At 40.9% G+C, this 21,940-nt stretch overlaps 1 protein-coding gene across 2 annotated transcripts in view; it reads left to right on the forward strand.

Moving 5' to 3' along the window:
• The window catches only part of kcnip4 (potassium voltage-gated channel interacting protein 4), a 112,660-nt gene that overhangs the window by 25,044 nt on the left and 65,676 nt on the right, over positions 1–21,940 (forward strand). The window contains exon 1 of one of the 2 annotated variants that reach the window (XM_022758819.1): positions 1,036–1,167. The exons of the other annotated variant lie outside the window; for it this stretch is intronic. Coding sequence (XP_022614540.1) covers positions 1,083–1,167 — 85 coding nt within the window. The 5' untranslated portion in view covers positions 1,036–1,082. Of the gene's footprint in view, positions 1–1,035; positions 1,168–21,940 lie in introns of those variants that run through there. 2 annotated transcript variants of the gene reach the window in all.

Below are 21,940 nucleotides of genomic sequence, written 5' to 3' on the forward strand. Positions count from 1 at the left end.
TGGGCGTAGCCTGCCAGTCATTAATACTGACCTTGACATTTTATTTTAAGAAATCTCACCTACCTGGGCTCCACTGCTTTTCTCTCTACCCTCCTTCTGTCTCATTACTTTTTATTTTTACAGTGTATTTGTCATTCCCTCAACTACTTCCCTTATCTGTGTCTCAAGAGCCTACGGTGTGCCATTAACACAGTCCATTACTGTCACTTATTGTTTTAACATTCAGTTACGCATCATGCGCCAGGCCCATAATGTACTGTCATTGCTGATTCATTGAGGTGGACACTTTCCCCTTAATTCTCCTTTATTTCTCTCCTACTCCTCCTCCTCCTCATGTGCTTTCTATCTCTCTTCTTCTTCTTCTCCTCCTCCTCCTCTCGGGCCAATCAGGCCACACCTCCATGGCAACCGTCAGTGAGGGTAAAACATCCACAGATGGTGCTGAGTAGAGCGAGCAGCAGGCGCACTACGAGATCAAGTGTGGGAGTGTGTGTTTGTTTGTGTCTGAGAGAGGGAGAGACTGATTGGATAACCACTGTATTGTGAAGCCAAAAGAGTAGTCTGTAGTAACACAGAGGAAGAACAGGAGAGTGTTTGCTCAGAGGAGTTGCAGGAAAAGTCATAAGAGGAGGATTGAGTGTTGGAGGAAGGAAAAAGAGACTGAGAGAAGTCCCCCCACCTTCCCCAGAGAGCAGGAGGTAAACCGCCGGTAAGCAAATATTAATGACCTGACAAGAGAGCACACAACATCCCTGTGTTGATCAGACAGCCTTACCCTGGAGCTGCGCAACAGAGGAGCCCGGATACATATATACACTCAGCCACACGCGCGCAAGACGAGTCCCCCTCGCTGCTTTCCACTCACTCATGATCATCACTCCAGCCACACGCAAACACAAGGGCCACGCTGACACAGCCAGAGGAGCGGAGAAGAGAAGAAGAGGACTCTTGCCTTGTCGTTGGACTTTGTCAAAGTGAAAGGCATCACTGGATTTTTTTTTTTTTTTTTTTTTTTTAACCCAGAAATCAGAGTCCTCCTTTAGTGCTGACCTTTTCAAAGCCCCCTTCCCCAAGGAGCAAAGATGAGCTGCAGGAAAAGGTGCAAGCGGGAGATCTTCAAGTTCGCACAGTACCTGTTCAGACTCATCACTGGCACGCTCAACACCGGTAAGACTCCTGGTGGACTTTGAGATGCGGATTTCGCCCTCCTGCGTGTTTCCATTTGCGGTTGATTCTCTTAAATCTGCAGAGATTTTTTTGTGTTATCCTCTTGGCAGTTTGGTTCTAACTTCTCTATTCATGTTTTGATAACAGTTTCTCATTATAAAGTTGACATTTGACACCTGAGGCTCTGTTAGGACACTTGCATACCATCAATGCCTCACAGTATTTAGGTTTTGTATACACTCTATTTATGCCTGCAGACGCAGCTGAAGAATTGGGAAGACTTCCAGCGTGGCTTGAATTTATAACCTACCCCGCGTCATGATTTCTGTGTGTGTGTGCGTGCATGTGTAAGTGTAAAAAGCAAAACATAGTGACAGACTATGACTGGAGGCAAAGGTGAAATCCTTAAAGTGAAAAAATGTGATGTAACAGCTTCTCCTGCAGTCTTTGGCTGTTAAAAGCATTTTTCAGTCAGTTTTAATTTTAACCTATGTAGCGTACAGATCCTCTTGTCTACTTGAGTTTTTTCAGCTCACTTTTCATTTTTTGGTACTTTTGTCTTAATTTAGTATGGAGAAAGTAATGTGGAGCAGTAAATTGATGCTGAATCTTCATGAGACACCCCCCCACCCCCCACCCCCCCACCCCACCACCACCACCACCCCAGAAGCAGGTGGTTGTATACAGTGCACGCACACAGCATTATTCATTAGTATTTCTGCATCTGTATCATGCTGCACAGCGTAATAGATTTTGGTTTCCCTTTTGTTCCGCGCACACACACCAAGATCTTTTCTAATAAGACAGATAGTGAATCAATGGGTTTAACAAGATTAAATCTTGGATTATAGGGGATTACTAGCAGATTACTCCATGAAGGGTTCAATAAGGGATAAAGGTTACCAGGTTATTGGTATGCATCAAACTGATGCTAAGTATTATTTACAAAAGTCAGTGCAGACTGTGGTGGGTTTGCTTCCTCTTGTGTCTTCCAGTGCACTGTGTGGCATTTTATACTGGTCAACTGTACAGATGGTGACTACACCGTGAGCACACATTGACGCTCTTGTCTTATGTGGCTCCTGTCTTGTTCCTGTGTTAGCTGAGCTTCGCTTTTCAGAAGGTTGTTGATTATCACGCCGCATGAGTGAGATGGTGCGAAGCCCCAGAGAGGTGATACATGAACATGCTAATGAATTCCAACATGCTTCTGAACATGTGAGACCTTTAAATGTTTTTACTAGGCGTAGTTCCTTTCAAAGCCTTTTTGTATTTTGTAAAAAGACTCGCCAGTTTAAAGGAAGGGATTTCAAAATTAAGCTGTTCATGTCGAGAATATGTCCACACAGCCATGGCCTACTTTCCACAGTCTCCTTGACCTTAGAGACAGAGAGAAGAAGTGGGGAATATTGGAGGCAGCTATAGTAGTCGCTCCATCAATGGGTTGTCCTATTAAAGGTGGAGATGGCTTCAGTTTTCCAATCATTCTTATGAATATATACTCGTGGGAGACACCAAGCTTGGAGAAATCCATCTACAGTGTCTGCCCAAAGGAGTATACTGTTGGTTTCCATAGCTACCGACAGGTTGTTAAGGTCACATTGCAATTCCCACGTGTTGATAACATGATTAGTGTATGTTCAGGAGTAATTTACTTTAGTGCCCTCAAAGCTGTGGTTGATGAAAATGTGGTCTTGCTTTATGCTGCGCTATAGTGTTTGTTTGGGTGCAAAATTGTGGTCTTTAATGTCAGTGTCAGGCCCCATTAATTATTGATCATGTTAAATACAAGACTTGGGCATATTTCCCTTTGGACTGAGCTCAATTACTGCACATGTGCTGAGTTAGAGAAACATAGTCTTTATTATTGACAACATTGTCTGAAGAATATTAGTTTGGCTGCTATTCTGAACCTCAGGACAAAACCATGAAACTCTATGATCATCAAATATTGATTTGAACATAATCTCCATACAAGTATGACGGATATGTTCAGTACAGAAGGTTAGTGACAACAGGTGGATTTTTAATTTGTGGAATGTATGTCATAAGAAACTTTGATTCAGTTGCATTTTTGAGAGTCTTAGTTTGAAACCAGAAGTACTTGTAGCCTTTTGTCCATCTTTGGATTTCTTCAGATGCTCTGACAAGCCACATTGTTAAGCTCCTCTGACCACTATTGGCCATGTCAACATATAAGCATGATGTTGGTGAATAAAACCCTCTTTACCACATACAGTATGGTTCAACTTCAGCTTAATGTCTAGATACAGACATGACATATATAAAACTAGAATTACCACCTTGTGGTTTTATGCCTCCGCTAACAAGTCAGGCTGCTGTTTACATCCATGTCTGTCAGTATAAGTAGTGAAGACCTTGAAGGACTTTAACAATATGGTATTAAGTGTAATTGCAGAACATGATGATGTCAGTGAAGTTGACCTTTGACCTTTTGAATATAAAATGTCATCACTTCATCATTTCAAACTATTACACATCTGTGGGAATTTTTGTTGTAATTAGAGCATGAATTCTTGAGTCATGGCCAAAATCGTGTTTGCTGAGGTCACTTTGACCTTGACCTTTGACCCCAAAATCTTGTCAGTTCTTCTTTGAGTCCCAAGTTACGTTTGTGACAGATTTGCTGCAGAAATTCGCCGAAGATGTTCCTGGTATATTGCGTTCACGGGAATGGGACAGACAACCCCAAAAACATAATGTCTCCGTCCATGGCTGTCGGCGGTGCAGAGGCATAATTATAAAACCCATTACCAATCATTCATTTGACAATTTCCACTTGAGCAGATCCATTTCTCTATAAACACATTGTATTAACTTATCTTACACAGTCTGTGCTGCAGATTAATATAAATTGAGTTTGACCAGAGCAAAGCTGGCTTGGCCGTATTTAGGTGACCAGGGGAAGCAAATGATGGATGGAGTCACTTAGCAGACCATGGGATTTTAATTGAGATGTTCATTGTCCTAGAACAGACTCGCAGTCATTGCTTCATTGATCACTTAGTTGCCAAGACCAGCACAAACACATAGTGTAGGTCGAGGGTAATGTGTGTGATGTCACAGAACAGCCTTGGTCAGGTCCTACTGTATATCACATCTGTAATGTCATGGATGAGTTTTGCCCACACAGGCTTATTCTCAATACAGATGTATGTTAAAGGTCCAATATGGCATCATTATCCCTGTAAACACGGCAGTAATGCTAGCCGTGATATGAAGTTATTATAACAGAGTTAATCTGATGTCTTCAGTGAGCACAGGGAATCATGTATTACTCAAAAAAGACTTAGTGAACATGCACAGTTGTGTTAGAGACGCATTGGAAACAGTAGGCCACCATTCATATTCATGCAACTACCGTTGCCCAGTAGGCCTCGAATTTCTCAACTGTTGGGGGGGAGGACAAATCAGTGATGCACATGCCTCCCAGGTTAGAAAACAAACAGCCGTGTCAGCACATACTGAATATACTGAAAAGCAGAAAGTTATTTGTTGCTCACACCAGGGGAAATCTCCATCTCCTCCAACGTTTCCAACACAGCCTCTGTGACAGACGAGCAAGGAGAGCTCCATGTCCACCAGAGTATCCATCAGGATCATTGAGACGTCCTAAAACTGGGTGATTTATGCTGCTTCCTTTCAAAAGACACATTTTCAATGTCCATTCATTATGTTGTTAATGCCCTCAGTTGTGCAGTGCTTAAAACGTGTCTTTTTCATACCTGTTGCATTGCGATACACTCTAAATCTGCCATTCGCTATGGATACCTTTTGAGATCTTTCTCCCCATCTTCACAGTTGAAGTGTTTGGCTGTCAGGTGCTTTAAATTCTGAAATGCATCATCCTTTTTTTCTCATCAGGACAGGCTCACATGCTCGCAACTGATTCCAAGCATATCGTTTGACATCACAGCACATGCCCTTTCAGCCTTTCCTCTCAGCTTTTAGTAAGAAGACTGGCAAAAGTTGTGCTTGGTATGACTTTTTTTTTTCCCGCGGATCCAAGCTTTGATGAGCCTCTGAGCATTGTAACCAGCTTGTATTGATTTCAAGTATTTTGACTCAGAGATGATGATTTCTCTGGCTGTGTTCTTTATGTAGCAACAATGATGAAAGATTGCAAAGTCTTTGAGCTTTCAAATCATTATTGAGCGTGTTAGGCTGCAGTAAATGCCAAACAAGCATTTTTTTTCTCTCCTCTCCAGATGTTTAATTTTTTATTGCTTAAGCAGCTGAATTCGATTTTGTTTTGTTTGTTTTCTTGACAATCCAAATGATGAGTTACCGGTGGTGTTTGTTTTTGGGAACCACACATTTAATCCATGCTTAAAAGACAATGATGAAAAATGCACTCTGTGACTTTTCAGTATGTACCTATGAGCACATGTGTGGGGGGGCCTGCCCAATGACGCGAGGGCCCGTCTTTGTTTCCCTCTCTTTGGTTTCCTGATGGCTATTAGCAGGTCATGTTCCACCTGTCCCATGAGGACAGCACGTTCAAAGCCCATAATCCCTGACCAAACACTGAATATTTGATACCCACAGGCAGGTTGCACTGGCATCATGTCTGTGCAGCGGTGTCCCCGCTCTCAATGGCAAGAGATCGGCTGTGGTTTAGAGTAGACTGTGTTGTGATGTACAGTGAGTCCCTGCAGCCCAGACAAGGGTACACACATACTATGTAAAGGTTATGGACCTTTGCAACTTCTGCAGAGCTCAGAGTAATATTCAAGTAGAACAGAATGACCAAGGGAGCATCCAATATTTTACTTACTACTTACTAAATAATTAACTCCACTAAGATGACAAAAAGGCACTTATTTTTTATGCTCTGGAATAAAGTGTTGAATCTGTCTGTAGCTGAACATTTCTCCCATCGTGTTTGGACAGGCGCAACAATAACAGATGGCTAACCATGTTGCATAATGTTTCCTTTAACACCCAGTGAACTAACATGGCATCTGCTTGGCTCACCTGACAAGCATCTGTGTGTATAACAGTCTGAAGCTTGATCTTTGTGTTCATGCTGTGCCAGACATTATTGCTTACTTACAGTTTGCTTACAATCCTATGATGAATTTAACTCCCTGTGTTGAAAATGTACTCCCAAATTTATCTATACTGCAAAATATGGTCTCATTATTTCCTCACTGTCTACCTGGCAAAGGAGATTCTTAGAGAAAGCTTCATAAAACGAAAATGACTGTAAGCAAAAGGGAGCATTGGCTGAAAATAGATATCAGTTGACTTTCAGATGAAGAGGCAAAACATGGATGGTGGTACAATTAAATAACCATCATCCTTAGGGAGGTATTTGTTGTAACTGTGTTGACAAAACTTCCTTTGAGAACACGTAGAGGTAAGCATTCTGTGTACCTTTTATTCCTGGAGTTTCATAAATACTTGAGAGAGAACTAATGAGGATCCGCATTGTGTTGTTGATGTCTAACGCAGCCCGACTTGGAGCAACAGATTAGGATGTTGTAGTGATCCGGAACATCAAAGCGTCTCTGCCAAGCCTCTTACATAATGGAAAAAGAAGAGCAAGTATCGGTGTCATCGAGTAAAAGTTTTCTTTTAACCTTGCACTGTGACCTTTCACCATGACCCCTTTCCCAAGGTTGACTGCCTTTTGGCAAGAGTAGAAAGAAGACGTTTGACTGTGATGTCTGTATCAATATCAGCTTCCTAGCAGGCCAAGTTCACTGAGTCTTTGTTTCACAGTGTCCCAGCCTTCTCCTGGTTTCTGGTTTCTGCTGCTGTGTTGTCGTCCAACACAAGAGCAGCACAGATTCCTTGGCTCATTGGGGCGGTACACACAGTGCGTAGCTACATTGTGAGCATTACCGAAACTTACCGATGATGTCCTACAGTAGCTAAACCCCAGCCTGGTCCACTCTGATCCTCCATTGCCTTACTGAAAATGAGTGACAGCCTGTCAAGGCCTGCTTAAGTGCTGAAAGACTATCTGGGCCAGTGTTATGTAAAGGAGGAGAAGGAGAGTGTGCTCACTGTAGTGGAAAATGAATGTCATCGGCTAGTTCAGACTACAACTCTTAGGAAAACCATAGTGGAAATATCCTTTGACCTCTCTTATTGTTAGTGAGGACAGGATTGGGAAGTGGTTGCACATGAAATATTACAAGGTTAAATCATCCCTACATCCCTCCTCCATCACTTCTGCTCCATAGAAGTCCCCCTGCCAAAAAACAAACAAACAAACAGACAAAAACACTTAATTTCAATTGTGGTCATTCAGACACCATTCTTGCAGTGGTTGCAGAGAAATCCCTCTGTCCATTACTACCACTGCAATTGGGTACATTTTTATTAATCACTAGATGTAAATGAATAATTAGGTAATGATGAGCTTCTCATAGAAATGTCACACTCTTAGTTGAACAGAGTGATTAAGGCTTTGTGTGTCAAGGGACTCCGAGTCAGAATTTTTATGTATGATACACTCTCATATCTCGACTCCAGCAGACTTGTTTGCTGAAAGGATGGTGTGGTTTTTGTTTTTATTTGCATTTGCCATGAAAGGATTATGATTCAGCAGAGAAACTACAAACCCAATTTAAGGGACTCTCAAGCTATTTAGTATTTTTCTTCCATAAGGTTGGGGATGATTAAAACAACATTGATTAGAATCAAAGCAGCTGGGATATCCTGACCTTTAGCTGGCGTCAGAACTGACAGTAACACAAGGGGCTATGCTGATGGTATGGCCTGATAAATCCTCATATCGAACTTTCAGTTTTGGAACACAGGCTTTCAGTTAAAATTCAGTAGTCTCCAAAGCCCAAACAGTGATGATGTCATCAGTGTTATTTTCTTAAGACTTCAAAAACCTCCCTGCACAGGGGTAGTACTCCTCATGATGACTAAACTGACTTTCATCTGTAAAATTGGTGGGTTGCCCCCATAGTCGAATTGACAGTCTGGTTGAGATAGAAGAAAGAAATGGTAAAATTGGATGGAAATAATAAATTAATTGCAAACCACATGTGCACTGACACATTAGCAACAGTTGTGCTGGTATCAGTCGGTTCACCATCACCCACCTCTCCCTTCAGGTTGCCTGGATTACATTTTCCCCTTCATTTTTCCTGTATGCACATTCGACACCGGCCTGTGGTTATCCTGTGACACTGTCCATTTAAATTCACCCTTGCTAGACTGTGTAATCAGTTTTCCCATTTGCACTAATGTTTGTATACGAGAGTCCTTGTGAGTGGAAAGAATGACTGGGTTATTTTTAGTTGGGTGGTCATGGTTGAGCTGCTGTGTGTGAGTTATCACTGTGCTCGCTGAATCCAGCAAGAAATCTAACTCCATGGGATGGTATCAGTGAAAAAACTAAAAACAAAAGAAGTAGAGAGTCATTGAACCACAGTTTTTATAAGTTGGAGGGAAATAAAGAAGCAACTTCAGTGGAGCAAAGCTAAACAACGGTAAAGAACTGCCAAAACAAGACAGCGTCCTTTAAGATTGCAGACTATTAGGACGAATCTTAATTTGTTTGGCGTAGATTTGTTTTCTTACCTCATTGTCGTTATCACCTCGGAGAATTGTTCTATTACCCAGCACTTTTTCTATCTGCTCTGACTCTCCCTCAAGTAATCATTACTATTGTTAACTTAAATTAAAAAGTTTTCCTCCCTCAGTTATCACATATTTTTCCTTTGCTTGCTCTTTCCAGCTTTTCGTCCCCATTTGTCCTCCCCTGCTCAACCTCGGCTCCCGCCTCACATTTGTTAATCACTTCATTTTAAAGTCCCGTTGAGGCTCGTTGTTTAAACTGTTGTCTTCCGTCATTGGCCTTGGCTGCGTTTTCACGAAAAGTGAACCCTCTGCCCCAGACGTCCTGCGTTACGAAAGACAATGTCCTCTCCATGCACTGTTAGCTGGCAATTACTTTGACTGCAACCCTGCTCCAGCTCCCTGCCAACAAAGGGAGAATCAATAGACCTTTGAGGGTCAGAGTGGAGACTCAAGGGAAACAAGATAAACTTAGTGTCATAAATATGCTCTTCGATATAAGCCATTTCATCATGCAGGAATCATGCCCAAATCACATTGGTAGTATTTTTGGTAATGTCCAAGTGGGCGCTGAAAGTAAAAGTAGAAGCTCTTGTTTTGAACACATCATGTTTAATTAAGAGACTTTTCTTGCTGCAGTCCCGCAGGAATCTGGGCCTTTTGTGTTTTTCTTTTTCATATAATTCATTTTCCTCAGGTGTTGCTTGGCTCCGCTGATGAAAAGGGTTGTTCACAAATGGTTTCCATGTCTTACTTGATTGGTAGCAGATTGAAATTTCAAAGAGATCAATCTCCCTCACTGAAAGCGGAGGTTTGCGCGAAAATGTCAAACGGCTGGATACACGGAGGCAATGAAAAGATGGACAAGAGGCAGGATGTAAATGACAGACTATTATTCCCACAAACTGTAGTTTTTGACATTTTCACCATGCAGCGCTTTCCCTGTGTGACTCATGAGTTTGGATAAATTATCACTGAAAATGTTTTTGCCGTTGAGTGGTTTTTCTACAGTTTTGGACAGGTACTAATAATGTTGTACAAAAGCTATTATTCCTGGCGAGGTTTTGTTTCAGCGACCAAGTTGATGAAGTGCGCTGTGTCAGGAAAACAAAGTGTGTGTGAGCATTCTGAATCAGGGCAGGTAGAGTAAACTGTGTTTTACGTCTTAATTACACACTGTGAGCTTCTGCCACTGTGGAAACGGTTTGTCTCTCACATTGGTGAGTCATTGACTATAAGCCAACCTTTTGTGTCCTTAGCTGGCCATGAAAGAGGTAAAAAAAAAAAAAAAGAGAGAATACACACACACACACACACTCACTCTCTCTCTCTCTGTCTCTCTCTCTCTCTCTCTCTCTCTCTCTCTCTCTCTCTATATATATATATATATATATTTATATATATATATAGTCCCATGGAGTGAGTGTAAGTACCTTGCACCCCTTGCTGTTTTTGCTTAGATATACCACAGTACTATTGGCATCTGAGGCACTGCAGTGTAGAATAGCTGCAGTGTGGCATCAGTATTGCATGTATATTCTCAAAAAGGTCAATTTCAGTCAATGCGTATATTTCCCTGGTATATTGCTTGCATACATTTTCTTTTTATATTGCTTATTTTTCCACTTTGGGATGAATTGCGCACAATTTAATTTGAAAAGCCTCAGTGATATCAACTGCTCCAGAGGTCAAGCGGAGAACATGAACTTGCTTCATAAATGGTTTTTCTGGTTGTGGTGTAAAGGCAGTGGCCCAGCTTTAGTTTGTGGGTGTTGCAAGGTGCAGAGGATAAAGTGCTGCTGTGTGACCAGAATGTTGTTGCCCATCCTCGGCACTCAATCCATGATCTCGACTAATATAAGCTCTATGTCAAGGACACTACAGCCTGGCCACACATTACAGTCTGGTCTCTGGGAGTCATGGCCAATGTGGGAAGGCAGCAAGATTGAGCCCAGATACACATACCCCCCCCCCATCAACTCCTCATACCTCTGTTGTAAACCGGAGTAATCACTCACTCTCTTTGGCAGAGCAAGTCCTGGACGGCCATGCAGAAAATGGAGCTCCTTCTCCATCATTCTGCAGACAGATCCACCCTTGGCCTCATTACTTACCTGGCTACCTCTGTGTCAACACCAGACAGGTGTAAACAAGAGGGCCCTCCCCTGTGTAACATCACTGCTAAAGCATAACGAAGGAGCTCAAATGCCTCCATTAGGAGACACAAATTAATGGATAAATTAGTGGGAGTGAGCCTAATGTGTTGTTTTGTTTGCTTCATTGGTCCTTTTTCTGTGGGTTTAGTGTTATTATTTCAGCATGTATATGGATATGTCTATGAATATGAGTAAAAACTTTAATTTGTTCTTCAAATAACATTAAGTTGGTTCAGATACAGTATTCTGTCTCCAACCTTATGAGTGCTTAGGTGTGAAATTTGCTTTTATTTTGACAGGTGTGTCTGGACCATTATGAGAATTAAATGGGGATGTTTCCATCAGGCTTCCTGTTTTGTTTCTTTACATCTTTATTCATATTTTCTATTTACTGTAAGCGGCCCTGTAAAAGCCAATGTGTGTGGCTGTACCACTACCTATTTCATTAGTTTAGTGACCCTGTTTTTCCCTGTCACTCATTTCAAAATCCATGCAAGCAATTTTCTTGAGAGCAGCGATTCATTACATCCCTTTGTACTCAGTCACACCCCTCAAAACTAGCATTTGCATGCTTCCTATCATCAAAATTCTGGACAAGACCCCCCTCCCCTGCATGCCTCTATAAATGATCACAGCTTGAATAATTGAATTATATTCGCATCAGCCATTTTTTTAATCTCTTGTAAGACATCTGGTGTATTTATTGGACCTTAAAAGAATAATGCAGCCCCATACATGTTGCATATTGATTCATGAGTATGTCTGTAAAGCTATCTTGGATCTGTGCGTGGTTGGGACACCGTGATGTATTGGTTAGATCATTTTTGCTGATTTATGACTTCAGAGACTGCCAATAGTGTCTTTTGTAATGAATAGCGGTCATTTCTAATCAGTGCCAGGTCGATCACAGCATCTTAAATGTTTAATGATGTGAGGTGACAGTTTTTTTTTTTTTGCCACAGTTTAGCTAAACTTTCACAGCCGTTTTTTAAGAGTTCCTCATCATCACATTGTGGAACGGGTAAGACAGGTTGCTGAGCTGTTTCCTTCGGATGTGACACTGCAAAATACCTCCCAAAACAGTTTAAATGGTTGCAGGTGAATGTAGCAAAGAGTATAGGAGGTGATGTATGACACGTCAAGCGATGGAGCATCCTCCCTGGGAGCTAGATGTCATTTAAAATTTCTTTTCAGTCTCCTGCGTCTTCCGCGCACCACTGAAAACATCGCAAATTCAATTTAAATGCAAAGCAACAGAGGAAAAGGTATTTGTGTTTGCCATTTACAGTACTTCTGCCTCAGCAATCACAGAGATCCAGCCAACACAGTTAGAGGGCCTATCTTCTCATGCACACTGCTCCACAGATCACAATGACCATTCTATTGCCTCTGACGGGCTGCTTGATACATTGGATTTGTACCTAATAACGATGGATCACCCTTTTGCTCTTGTCCCTCCATTCAGATTCTTCGCCCTATTTTTCCTCCTGCTGTCGTTTTCCTTCTCCTCTGTGATTAAACATTGCCCCCAAAGGAAATCTGTGCCTTTTTTTTTCCCTCCGATCTGTTTTTCTGTTGAAAATTATTTCAGTGTAAAATTTTCAACAGATCCACAGTTATGTGGCATTGCTGAATAATGAAATTATATTACTGATGACAATGAATTGCTAGTTATGGTCTCGATTATGGATTGGTTGGATTGAAGGATGGATGGTAAAGGTTTGATTGATGGATTAGCATTGATTTAATTCGGTGCAGCCTATTACCATGATGATGATGATTTCTATATTCTTTGAAGGAGAGATGACCAACTGAAAATAAACTCTCATTTGTATGCAAAGCCACACGTTTTCAGTATATGATGTATTTTGTATCTCTCTGTGGCAGGTAGAATTTTGTTGTCGGGAACGTTGACAGCCAGGTCACATCAGGTCTGAGCCTGGTCTGTCAGGTCAGACAGCTCGAGGGAAGTGCAAACAGAAAGATATTTGTGGCTTAGTCTGTGACAATAACTGCATTGCGGCCTTGCTGTAGTTTTACGAGGCATTCAGGCCAAAACAACCATCACAGCTGGTTATGTTTGGGCATGTTGCTTCATGTACTGATGAGACAATAAAATGCAATCCAGGAAGCCCTGTTTGAATAACACATCCTTGACTTTAAAGGCTAATATCAGTTTATACTACCACAAGGAAAGGTTGTACACCTCTGGGAAGTTATCACAGCAGCAACAGAATCTGTGTAGTTGTTGACGTGGTCTTTTTTGCATGAATCTCCTCTTGTTCTGCCTGGGGGGTTCCTGTCATGTAGTGTAAAGTTTTAATGTCTTACAGACAATAAAAAAAAAAAAACAGTTTCCTGTTTGTGGGGAAAGACAAAGTGTAATTTGAGCCTTGCTACAGTAAATCGAGTGGAGCCAGTGGAGCGGAGGTAGAAAAGCTGAAGGAGTAAATAGAAATGCAGACAAAGCAATATTTGCTTCCCATATTCCTAATGTCCTTTGTGAAATGTGTCACTTGATGCCAAGGAATGAGCCAGAAAAACTATTCTCTGAGGTGGCCGTTCTGCCAGAGAAGCCAGCCATTCTTCCATGCCAACATTAACAGATAAGACAGAAAGCAATGGAAAAATAGTAACAAAGATTATTAAATGAGAATTATACTTTAATGCAAGCACAGAAAGAACATTTTGCAGCCTTGATTGTGTACATGCAGAAACTCAAGCATACTCATGTGAACAGGATCAACTCAAACTTAAATATAACGTGAAGCTTTGACAGAGACATGGATTCAGCTTCTGCAGCCAAATGAAAAATAATTACATAAGCAAAGTCACATTACATTCCTCGATATTTGTGGTAGCTGCTGTGATGCACCATTTGCAGTGCATCATTCAAATGAAAACTGTCCCTAACTGTCCCCATCATCTCAGATGAATGTTTATCTACTGAGGCAGAAGATAAGTTTGAACTCAGACTTCTGCTACTGCAAAATTCAAAGCTTTGGCATAAACAGGCCTTGAGGGTCAGTTCAAGATGTTTGCTTTATAATCATCTTATATGACTGTGACAACTCACAGCTCAAAATCACATTTGAGAAACACATAAATATAGACCCTTTTACTCCTTGTCATGGTGGTAAGTTCACTATATGAGTTGACAATATGTTTTTATGATAGGAGAAGAGAAGTGCGTGAAAAGATGAATGTGGTGAATTGTCTCAGTGAATTGAGTGTACAGTATCGGGGAGAATGTAGTGTAGAATATGGTTTTCTAAAATACTGTATCAGTTACTTTTCGAAAGACTTTTTCTCTATATATAAAAGGAAGACTCATCCTACCTTCAGTAGTCCCATATATTCCTAGATTCCCCTTTTTTATGCTGTGATCAGCAAAAGAATCAATGTGTGGTAGTTAAATAGTGTCATTCATCTATTTCTGAAGCTTACTTTGGCTTTAGTGAGAAAACAGTGAATTGGAAGTCATCGAATAACTCCTTCATACAACCATTAATCTGCCTTTTGACAGGTAATTGATGCATATATGCATCTGCCGCACTGAAATGATAAAGAAGATTAATGAGCTTGATGTTGCTATATTGTATGATAGAAAATGAATGCAAAATCTCAATGCATACTCATCACTGCAGCAAATGTAGATTTCCTCACTGGGCTGACATAAAATATACATAACCTTTGGTTAGACCTCGAAGAGAGGACAACGTGTGGTCCACTGTGTTGTTTGCTTGCTGCTATTAAAGAGAAATTTAAAAGATATTTGAATTAGGCCTGAGCAGTGGGGTACCCAAGCAAGAAGCAACTAAGGAATTGTATTAAAAGCAAGTGCATTCCTCATTACTATCCCATCACAGCAGGTAGTTTTACCCATCTGTCTTTGAGATTACATTTCACTTACTATGCAATGTATTATAATTTCCCTTCTTTGAATATTACCAGAGGCAACTTTACAACAAATGTCTGCATTGTGGAGTATTGCATGCATTTATGCATGTGTCTGCTGTCTTAGTATTAGCCTAACTGTAACGATATCAGGACTGGGATAATGTATTACACCTATGCCTTATTCTGAAATCCTTAATTGTGTAAGGTAGAAGCACAATTCAATCAAATTAGCATACTTGCCCACTTTTACATTCTCCCACCTCAGATTGCCCTTTATGAATTTTTATTAGAGTTCTGCTTTAACTTTTCATTAGCTTTCTGATTTAGAGTCTGTCACTTCACTTAGGCGGACTGATGAGCAGTGACTTCATACGTAAAGGGCAAATATTGAGTGCCAGTGTGCTCTCAGTGGCTGCCACTGAAGCAGGGTACTCCACATTGTGCTGATGGAAAGTGCCATCAAAGACAAGGCCCACTTGGGGAGGCTGATATTGTCTATCCTGCAGGAGTAGTGGTGTGGGGTTTCAGTGTGGTACAGTAGGAGGCTCAATTTCTCTGCCATGTTTCACACTGGTATTGTCTGTGTAATCAGACACTCATGGGTTTTGATAAGATATTATGGAGAGCGTTTGTCGCTACCAACCTGGTTGTCTCAAATCTCTGTTATTATCTGATTTTAAACCTCAGCACATATTCCCCATGTGCATAGATTTAGAGCTCAGCAATGTCTTAGATATAATCTACTGGGATAAGAGAGCGGATATCTGTGAACTTTACTTTTTGCGGCATCACGATTTTGCTTAAATGTCATTTCCTGGTTGTGAAAGATACATTAGTTTCCAGAGGTGCTATTTTCTGAGTTTATCAAACTGTTAAACCTCAATTAGTTGTAATATTCACTCTCTTTTTAACTCTGTTTTGGCATCTACCAACCTCCGGGGGACAATGTAGCTCTTTAGCTGCAAAATGCTTTGCTAGGCTTGTTGCTAACTAACTACAGTCAGTTTTTCAGAGTTGTTCATATAAAAATGTTGATTAGTGCAGCTTGACAGCCAAGTTAAATTAACACACAACATCATTACGATATGCATTGCACATTACTGCACTATAGGGGCTTGGCAATTAACCAAAAAGAAACGCCATGAACCGTCCCCTTAAATAATACTACTTCTTATTTAGTCACATGCATCTGCTCCGTCTACGTTCACTGAAAGTGAAGCTGGCGGTATCAATGACGCAAACACAAATGCACACACTGAGCATCAGACCACATCCACACAAATACATTTTAGTAATAAAACGCATCACTGTTGCTATGTTTACACCTGGCTTCCGCACTATTCTGGAGTTTTCGAGCCCCTAAAATAGAGACCTTTGGAAACGCTGCTGGACCCGTTTTAGTTTGAAAACTCCAGGGTTGCGTTGTAGGCTGGACGGGCAGAGACAGAGATTTTTGGAAACAATGACGCAGATACCCCCCTCGCCTCCTGATTGGGTCTTATCATTCATGACCACCAGACAGTAATGAATGGAACATGGATGGTGACCAAAGGTATCACCACCAATTTGTTGAAGAGATATGAAGAGTGCTTGGCTCGAAAAAGAGATGGACTGATGTCCATAATCATATTGGAGGTAAAATTTTTAACCAATCGTGATATTGATTTGAAGTCATATCGCCCCACCCTACTGACTTACTACACATAACTCATGATCATTTCTCAACAATGGCTTGGATAGATATTTTCAAAAAATCCAAAATTCATTACCAAAATATCTTCACATATTCAGGATGATTTATGGTGCCATGGTAGTTCCATGAGAAGTGCAGATTTTGATCTGCTAACCTGTGTGCACAAGTATATCGTGCATGAAAAATGGCACTTGATCCAATATGTGTTTTTTGAGGACTGGCGAATGGAAGGGTGTGAAAATGGAGGTTATTAAAAATTAATCCTCATGATTCATAAGTGCAAAGGAGAGAGAGAGAGAGAGTATGTGAAGCCTTGAAGAAGAATGTCCTAACATCTCACCTTGAGAAAGCCACGGGTGAGGATAATTAGCTTCCCTTGTGGTGAATTCAGCCTTGTAGCTGCAGGATACCAAGAGGTTGAATGTGAACAGCTTCAAATCTGTCCCTTTGTTCTGTTGCTGTCGGTTGTTCTCTTTCCCTCTAAATCTTATTTCACCTTTTGTCATTGTGCCTCACATTGGCTGTATCTCGTGTAATATCTGTTGCTGGTTTGTGGAAGTGATGGCGCCAAGCTAAATGATAGCACCTCCAGGTTCATGTTTAATGGAGGGACCCCATTACACATGAAAAATGGGCATTGCTCGGTAATGGCTGGCTAAATCCAGAGCCTGGAGCAACCACACAGAAAAAGCTCTAAAGAAGGGAAGACGCAGTGGAGGTGATGATGCCACGGGATGTTTTGTGATGAGGTTTTCAGAGAATGTGTTTGCAGGTGCTGCCAAACTGAAGAAATACATTCACGGCATGTTGCTTTATTGGAGAAAGACACAGATGAGATGTGTGAAATTCCATTTAGGTTGAAACACATTGGCTTGTTATAGATTGTTCGTGGTGTCGGAGTGTTACATGAAGGGATAGTATTGGCATGTTGAATGATGCTTTCAGGAGGTTATGCTGATTAAGTGATTTGCTCTTGAGTAAAGGTGTCAGTTTACTTTGGATCAAGGAGAATAAATAAAGCCTTAGAGAAGAGACTATTGATTTTTTATTTTCTCTCTGTTAAAACTGGGAAATCTGCCTTTAGTTCACCACTATAATTTTTACAGTACTTTACACATCCAGGAGTACGCATTTCCACAGCTGCCAAATGGATACACTTGATAATTAAAAAAAAACCCACATATTTTTTTGCAAAATTACATTGGGTGAGTCACATCTGATATTCTCTGCTCTAAAGCAACAACAGCCTGCCACGCTACACACACAAACTCAAACATAAGGGGCCTCATTATCGATCGCCAGTGTTGCAGTGCAATGGGAAAATACACTCACTCATCAGCAAGCAAATTCACACAAACAGACAAGGAGGAAGCACTTGACGCGTCACAAGGAGATCACATTTCCCGTCAGGCTCCTTCCCTGCCCCACAATGGGTTCTGTGCCCCTGCCCTCAAGTGACAGGCAGACAAATTGGTCTTGAAGAAGCCCAGAGGCAATCAGAGCACACCACTCGCCCACAATTACTTGTCCTTTAACAAAGCGATCAATGCGCTCAGCGAATCTGACCGGTGCAAGCTGGGACTTGCTGAAATAGACTCTCTGTTTGGGCGGGTAAAGCTGGTGGAATAATGAGAAAGAGAGAGGTTGAAAATGTAAAATTTTTGATATGAAAATGCAGTCGGCACCTTTTGCCCAAAATGTCCTCAGGCTAAATTTGGAGTTCTTTAACTTCAAGTGCATAAAAAACTGTAGGTAAGTTGTTATTTCTCCTCTCTCTCTCTATTGCTCATTCCCCAAAACTAAAGATTTTAGGGTATCGCAGTAACGAAGAAAAAAAAAAATTACGATATTACAATAAGTGGATTAGCTGAATTTGGAAAAAGAAAGCACACCATAAATATAGTTTTAGTCCCATAATGACTGACCCAGACAGAAGTAGAAGAACATTACTTTCCTGCAGCCTCACTATGTAGTCACCTCACATGCTGCTGTTCTGATTGCCTGCCTCTTTTATAACCCTTGCATGGGCATAACCTATGCTAATACTGATTGCCCCTGCTTTGCAAGTCTGATCAGTCAACCATAGTGATATAATGTGATATCAAAATAAGTGATGAGAAGGGCACTGAAAGTTGATTTAAGTTCCTTTGTGTAAACCGTAAGCACATGCATGTTTGTTGACTGTATTGGATTTCTTCCCTGTATCCAGGTGGTTATTTCCTGCATTAACCCAGAACTGTCAGGATTTTTTTTTTTTCCAGAGCGGATGGTCACTGCAGAGGCTTTAGAGTGCCTTTCACTGCAGTTGTGAGTGGGCTCCTGTCACTGTAGCAGGGCTGTTGCTCCTGCTGCTGGTGCATCTGCTTTGACAGAACAGTGCAAAAAATACATGTACATTTCAAGGGCATGTGTGGGCTGTCACAATGCATCTGCCTGCCATCAACAGCACAGAAAATGAGAAGTTTTTTTTTTTCTATACAGATACAATCTATTGCATTATGGTTGAGTGGTGTTCTGAGATAAATAATTTAATGAGAAAGTAATGCATTCAATCACTCAGTCAGGTTAAGATTAATGTCGTTAGATCAGATCAATACCTTACAAAACCCCAGTTAGGCTCGTTAGTTACCTTCATTCTCCAGTCAAGTTGAGCCCATACTGTATTTATTTTTTGTTAGATTTATGTATGAGATCGTGGAAAGTGATTTCTTATTCATGACCTCAGCATGACTTCACTCGTCGAACACAGAGCCAAGCACATTGGCTTACGCATATGAAACACACAAGCCTCATGTTCACTATCAAGACAGCTGTGTTCTCATTATAATTTCATATGTTGCCTGTCTTTTGACGCTGTGCTGTTATGTACAAACAAACTTTAGAACACATAACCAAACTTGGACTTCGCTTTTTTTTTTTTTTTTTGCGGCTTCTTTTGATGCGCTTTATAATTTAAGCTATAAATCACTGATGAATTGTGTTTGCGCCAGGATTGTATTGGGTTCAAGTTCAATTCCCCACTTCTGGCAAATGGTAGAATGTGAATAATTGATGGTGTAAGCCATGTCTGAGGGCGAAAATAAATGGAGAGTGTTCTTCATTGAGCTTAAAGGTTTACAGTCCTGCAGGCAATAAAGGGAGATCTTGCTGTGTAAGATCCTTTCAGAGGTGGGAATTTGGTGTAAATCCATGCTCATTATGAAATGGGACGGCTCTGCAGAAACTCAACTGTTAAATTTGATTTTCTTCTCGAGAAACCCCAAACTATGGGGTCAATCTCAAGTTTAAAATGTTTTAAAATGAGAATAAAAGTTTACAAATGGGCTTTAGGTGATTCATTTTAAATGAGTAAATTAACTTGTGAGAGAGAGAGAGTGAGAGAGAGAGAGCATTTCCAAATGCTTTAAAGGAATATATTACTCTCAATTTATTTTTATTGGTTGAATGAATCCCAGGACAAAAGAGAGTCGAAATAATGCAATCTTCCCATAAACGTAACTGAGTTTTGTGTAAGCTTTATGCATCTTCTCACATGAACAGTTGCTCAGTGGCAAACAAAGCTGCACATAGAGATCCTCACTGTGTTATACTGTAACTACTCAATGAGAAATATCTCTATGTGCACATCTTTTTCAACTTGTTAACAATATTCTTTGTTGACAGATTCAAACATTTCAAACATTGAATAATTGTAATCTTGAATAATTGGTGCTTCTTTTTTCGATAAGCTTAAAAGTTCCTACTGCCTGCCACACAGAATCCAGCCATGGACTATATCTGTTGAATCATTCGATGTTCTCAAGTGAATTTGGTCAATTTCTGTTGCTGAGCTATGAAGATGGGAAATGAAATTCATCGATTCCCTATTGACCCCAAGCCCAGATAAAGAACAGTGCCGTGGCGCCACAGCTTGACCATGAAATGGGATTTTATGATGCTTGCCGAGCCTGCACTGTTTGATGCAGACTTTAACCCTTTCTGTACTGTTTCAGCAAAGCCAGGCGATGGGGAGATTATGAAATGTTCATTGCAGTTGGGAGCAGGGGTTACTGTGATGCTCTGTGGACGTCAGGATGGCTGTTGTACAACATTACTGCAGCCGGCGGTGCTTTCCTCAAGGATATTTCAGCAATTCAGACACCTGCCATAACAGGGAGTCCTCTAGTTGAAGGGCTGTCTGCTTACGGCTGCAATTTACGAGAAGAACATTATCGAACTTGTGAAGATTCAAATTGCTGTTGAGCTGCTGTCAAACCGTGCAGCGAGCAAATGTCTCTATGCTCACTGTGCCATGAGGTCTGTTTCTTTTTCCTGACACCCCACACCAGATTGGAGAGGAGGAGGGTGGGGGGGCTTAGAGATTGTGGTTTTAAGCATGAAATGTGAGGACACAGTCTGTCTTGGTTGTAAGCCTGTGCGCTAATGTAAATAGACAAATTCCATCACAAACACAGCAAGACAACTTCAAAATAATTAATCCTGGAGATGAGCACAGGAAAGGCGAGTGTAAATGGTATGCAATGTACGTGGAGGAAAAAACTGTAACACCTTGCTTGAAGAAGATGTGAATAAAGTTACACAAGTTGCAGGTGAGGTCATGTGGGGTATTCAACAAAGTTGTGCAAATTTTGACTAATTCAACTGATGGAACTGGGGATACTACAGCAAGCAAAGCCAAAACTAGACATTTTGCTTGTCAGTTTTATCATATATATCTAACTTGTCTTGCTCCACTACCCAGTTGCCTTAGGTGAATAAAGCAATATCAACATAATAACCAATCAAAAATAAAAGCACGTGGATTAGTGCTGAAACAGATTTGAAGATTTATCAATCACTTAGTCATTTATCAAGCAAAAATGTCCAAAAGCTTGTTGGGTCGACCTTCTCCAAAAGTTAAGATTTGCTTTTTACGCCCTTCTAAACTGAATCCATCTTTGGGTTTGGGACTGTTGCACAGACAAAACAGGGATAACGCAGCTGGTAATGGCATATTTCACAACTGTCTGACATTTTATGGACAAAATGATAAATAGATTAATTAAAAAAAATGCACAACAGATCACTCAGTGATTAAAGTAATCATCAGTTGCAGCATAAATTTGGATTATGTCGAGCCATTTCACTTTCCAAACATTTAATTTGATCAATATCAAAATCACTGACTCAGCTATCCATCCGTCCTGTTCATGCTCCTGCCCTTCTTAACTCAGACATGCAGTTTTTTCCTGTGTCTAAACGCTGGTCAGTCCCTCTCCCTCTGCTCATTCCTGGAGAGCAGAGAAAATGATGGGCTATGAGCTGAGGCCACAGCAGAGGCTTGCAGACTGGTGTGTGTCCTCCACTGGAGCTGGATGAAACAGTGCAGCAGTCCCTAACTGCATTAGAAAACCCCCTTTCTACAGTTTCTCCCTTCCCCAGAGCACATACAAATCTCATCTCTGGGTGGAAAGCTCAC

The sequence above is a fragment of the Seriola dumerili genome, unplaced genomic scaffold, assembly GCF_002260705.1.
Source record: "Seriola dumerili isolate Sdu_G_001 unplaced genomic scaffold, Sdu_1.0 BDQW01000309.1, whole genome shotgun sequence".
NCBI classification, from domain to species: Eukaryota; Metazoa; Chordata; class Actinopteri; order Carangiformes; family Carangidae; genus Seriola; species Seriola dumerili.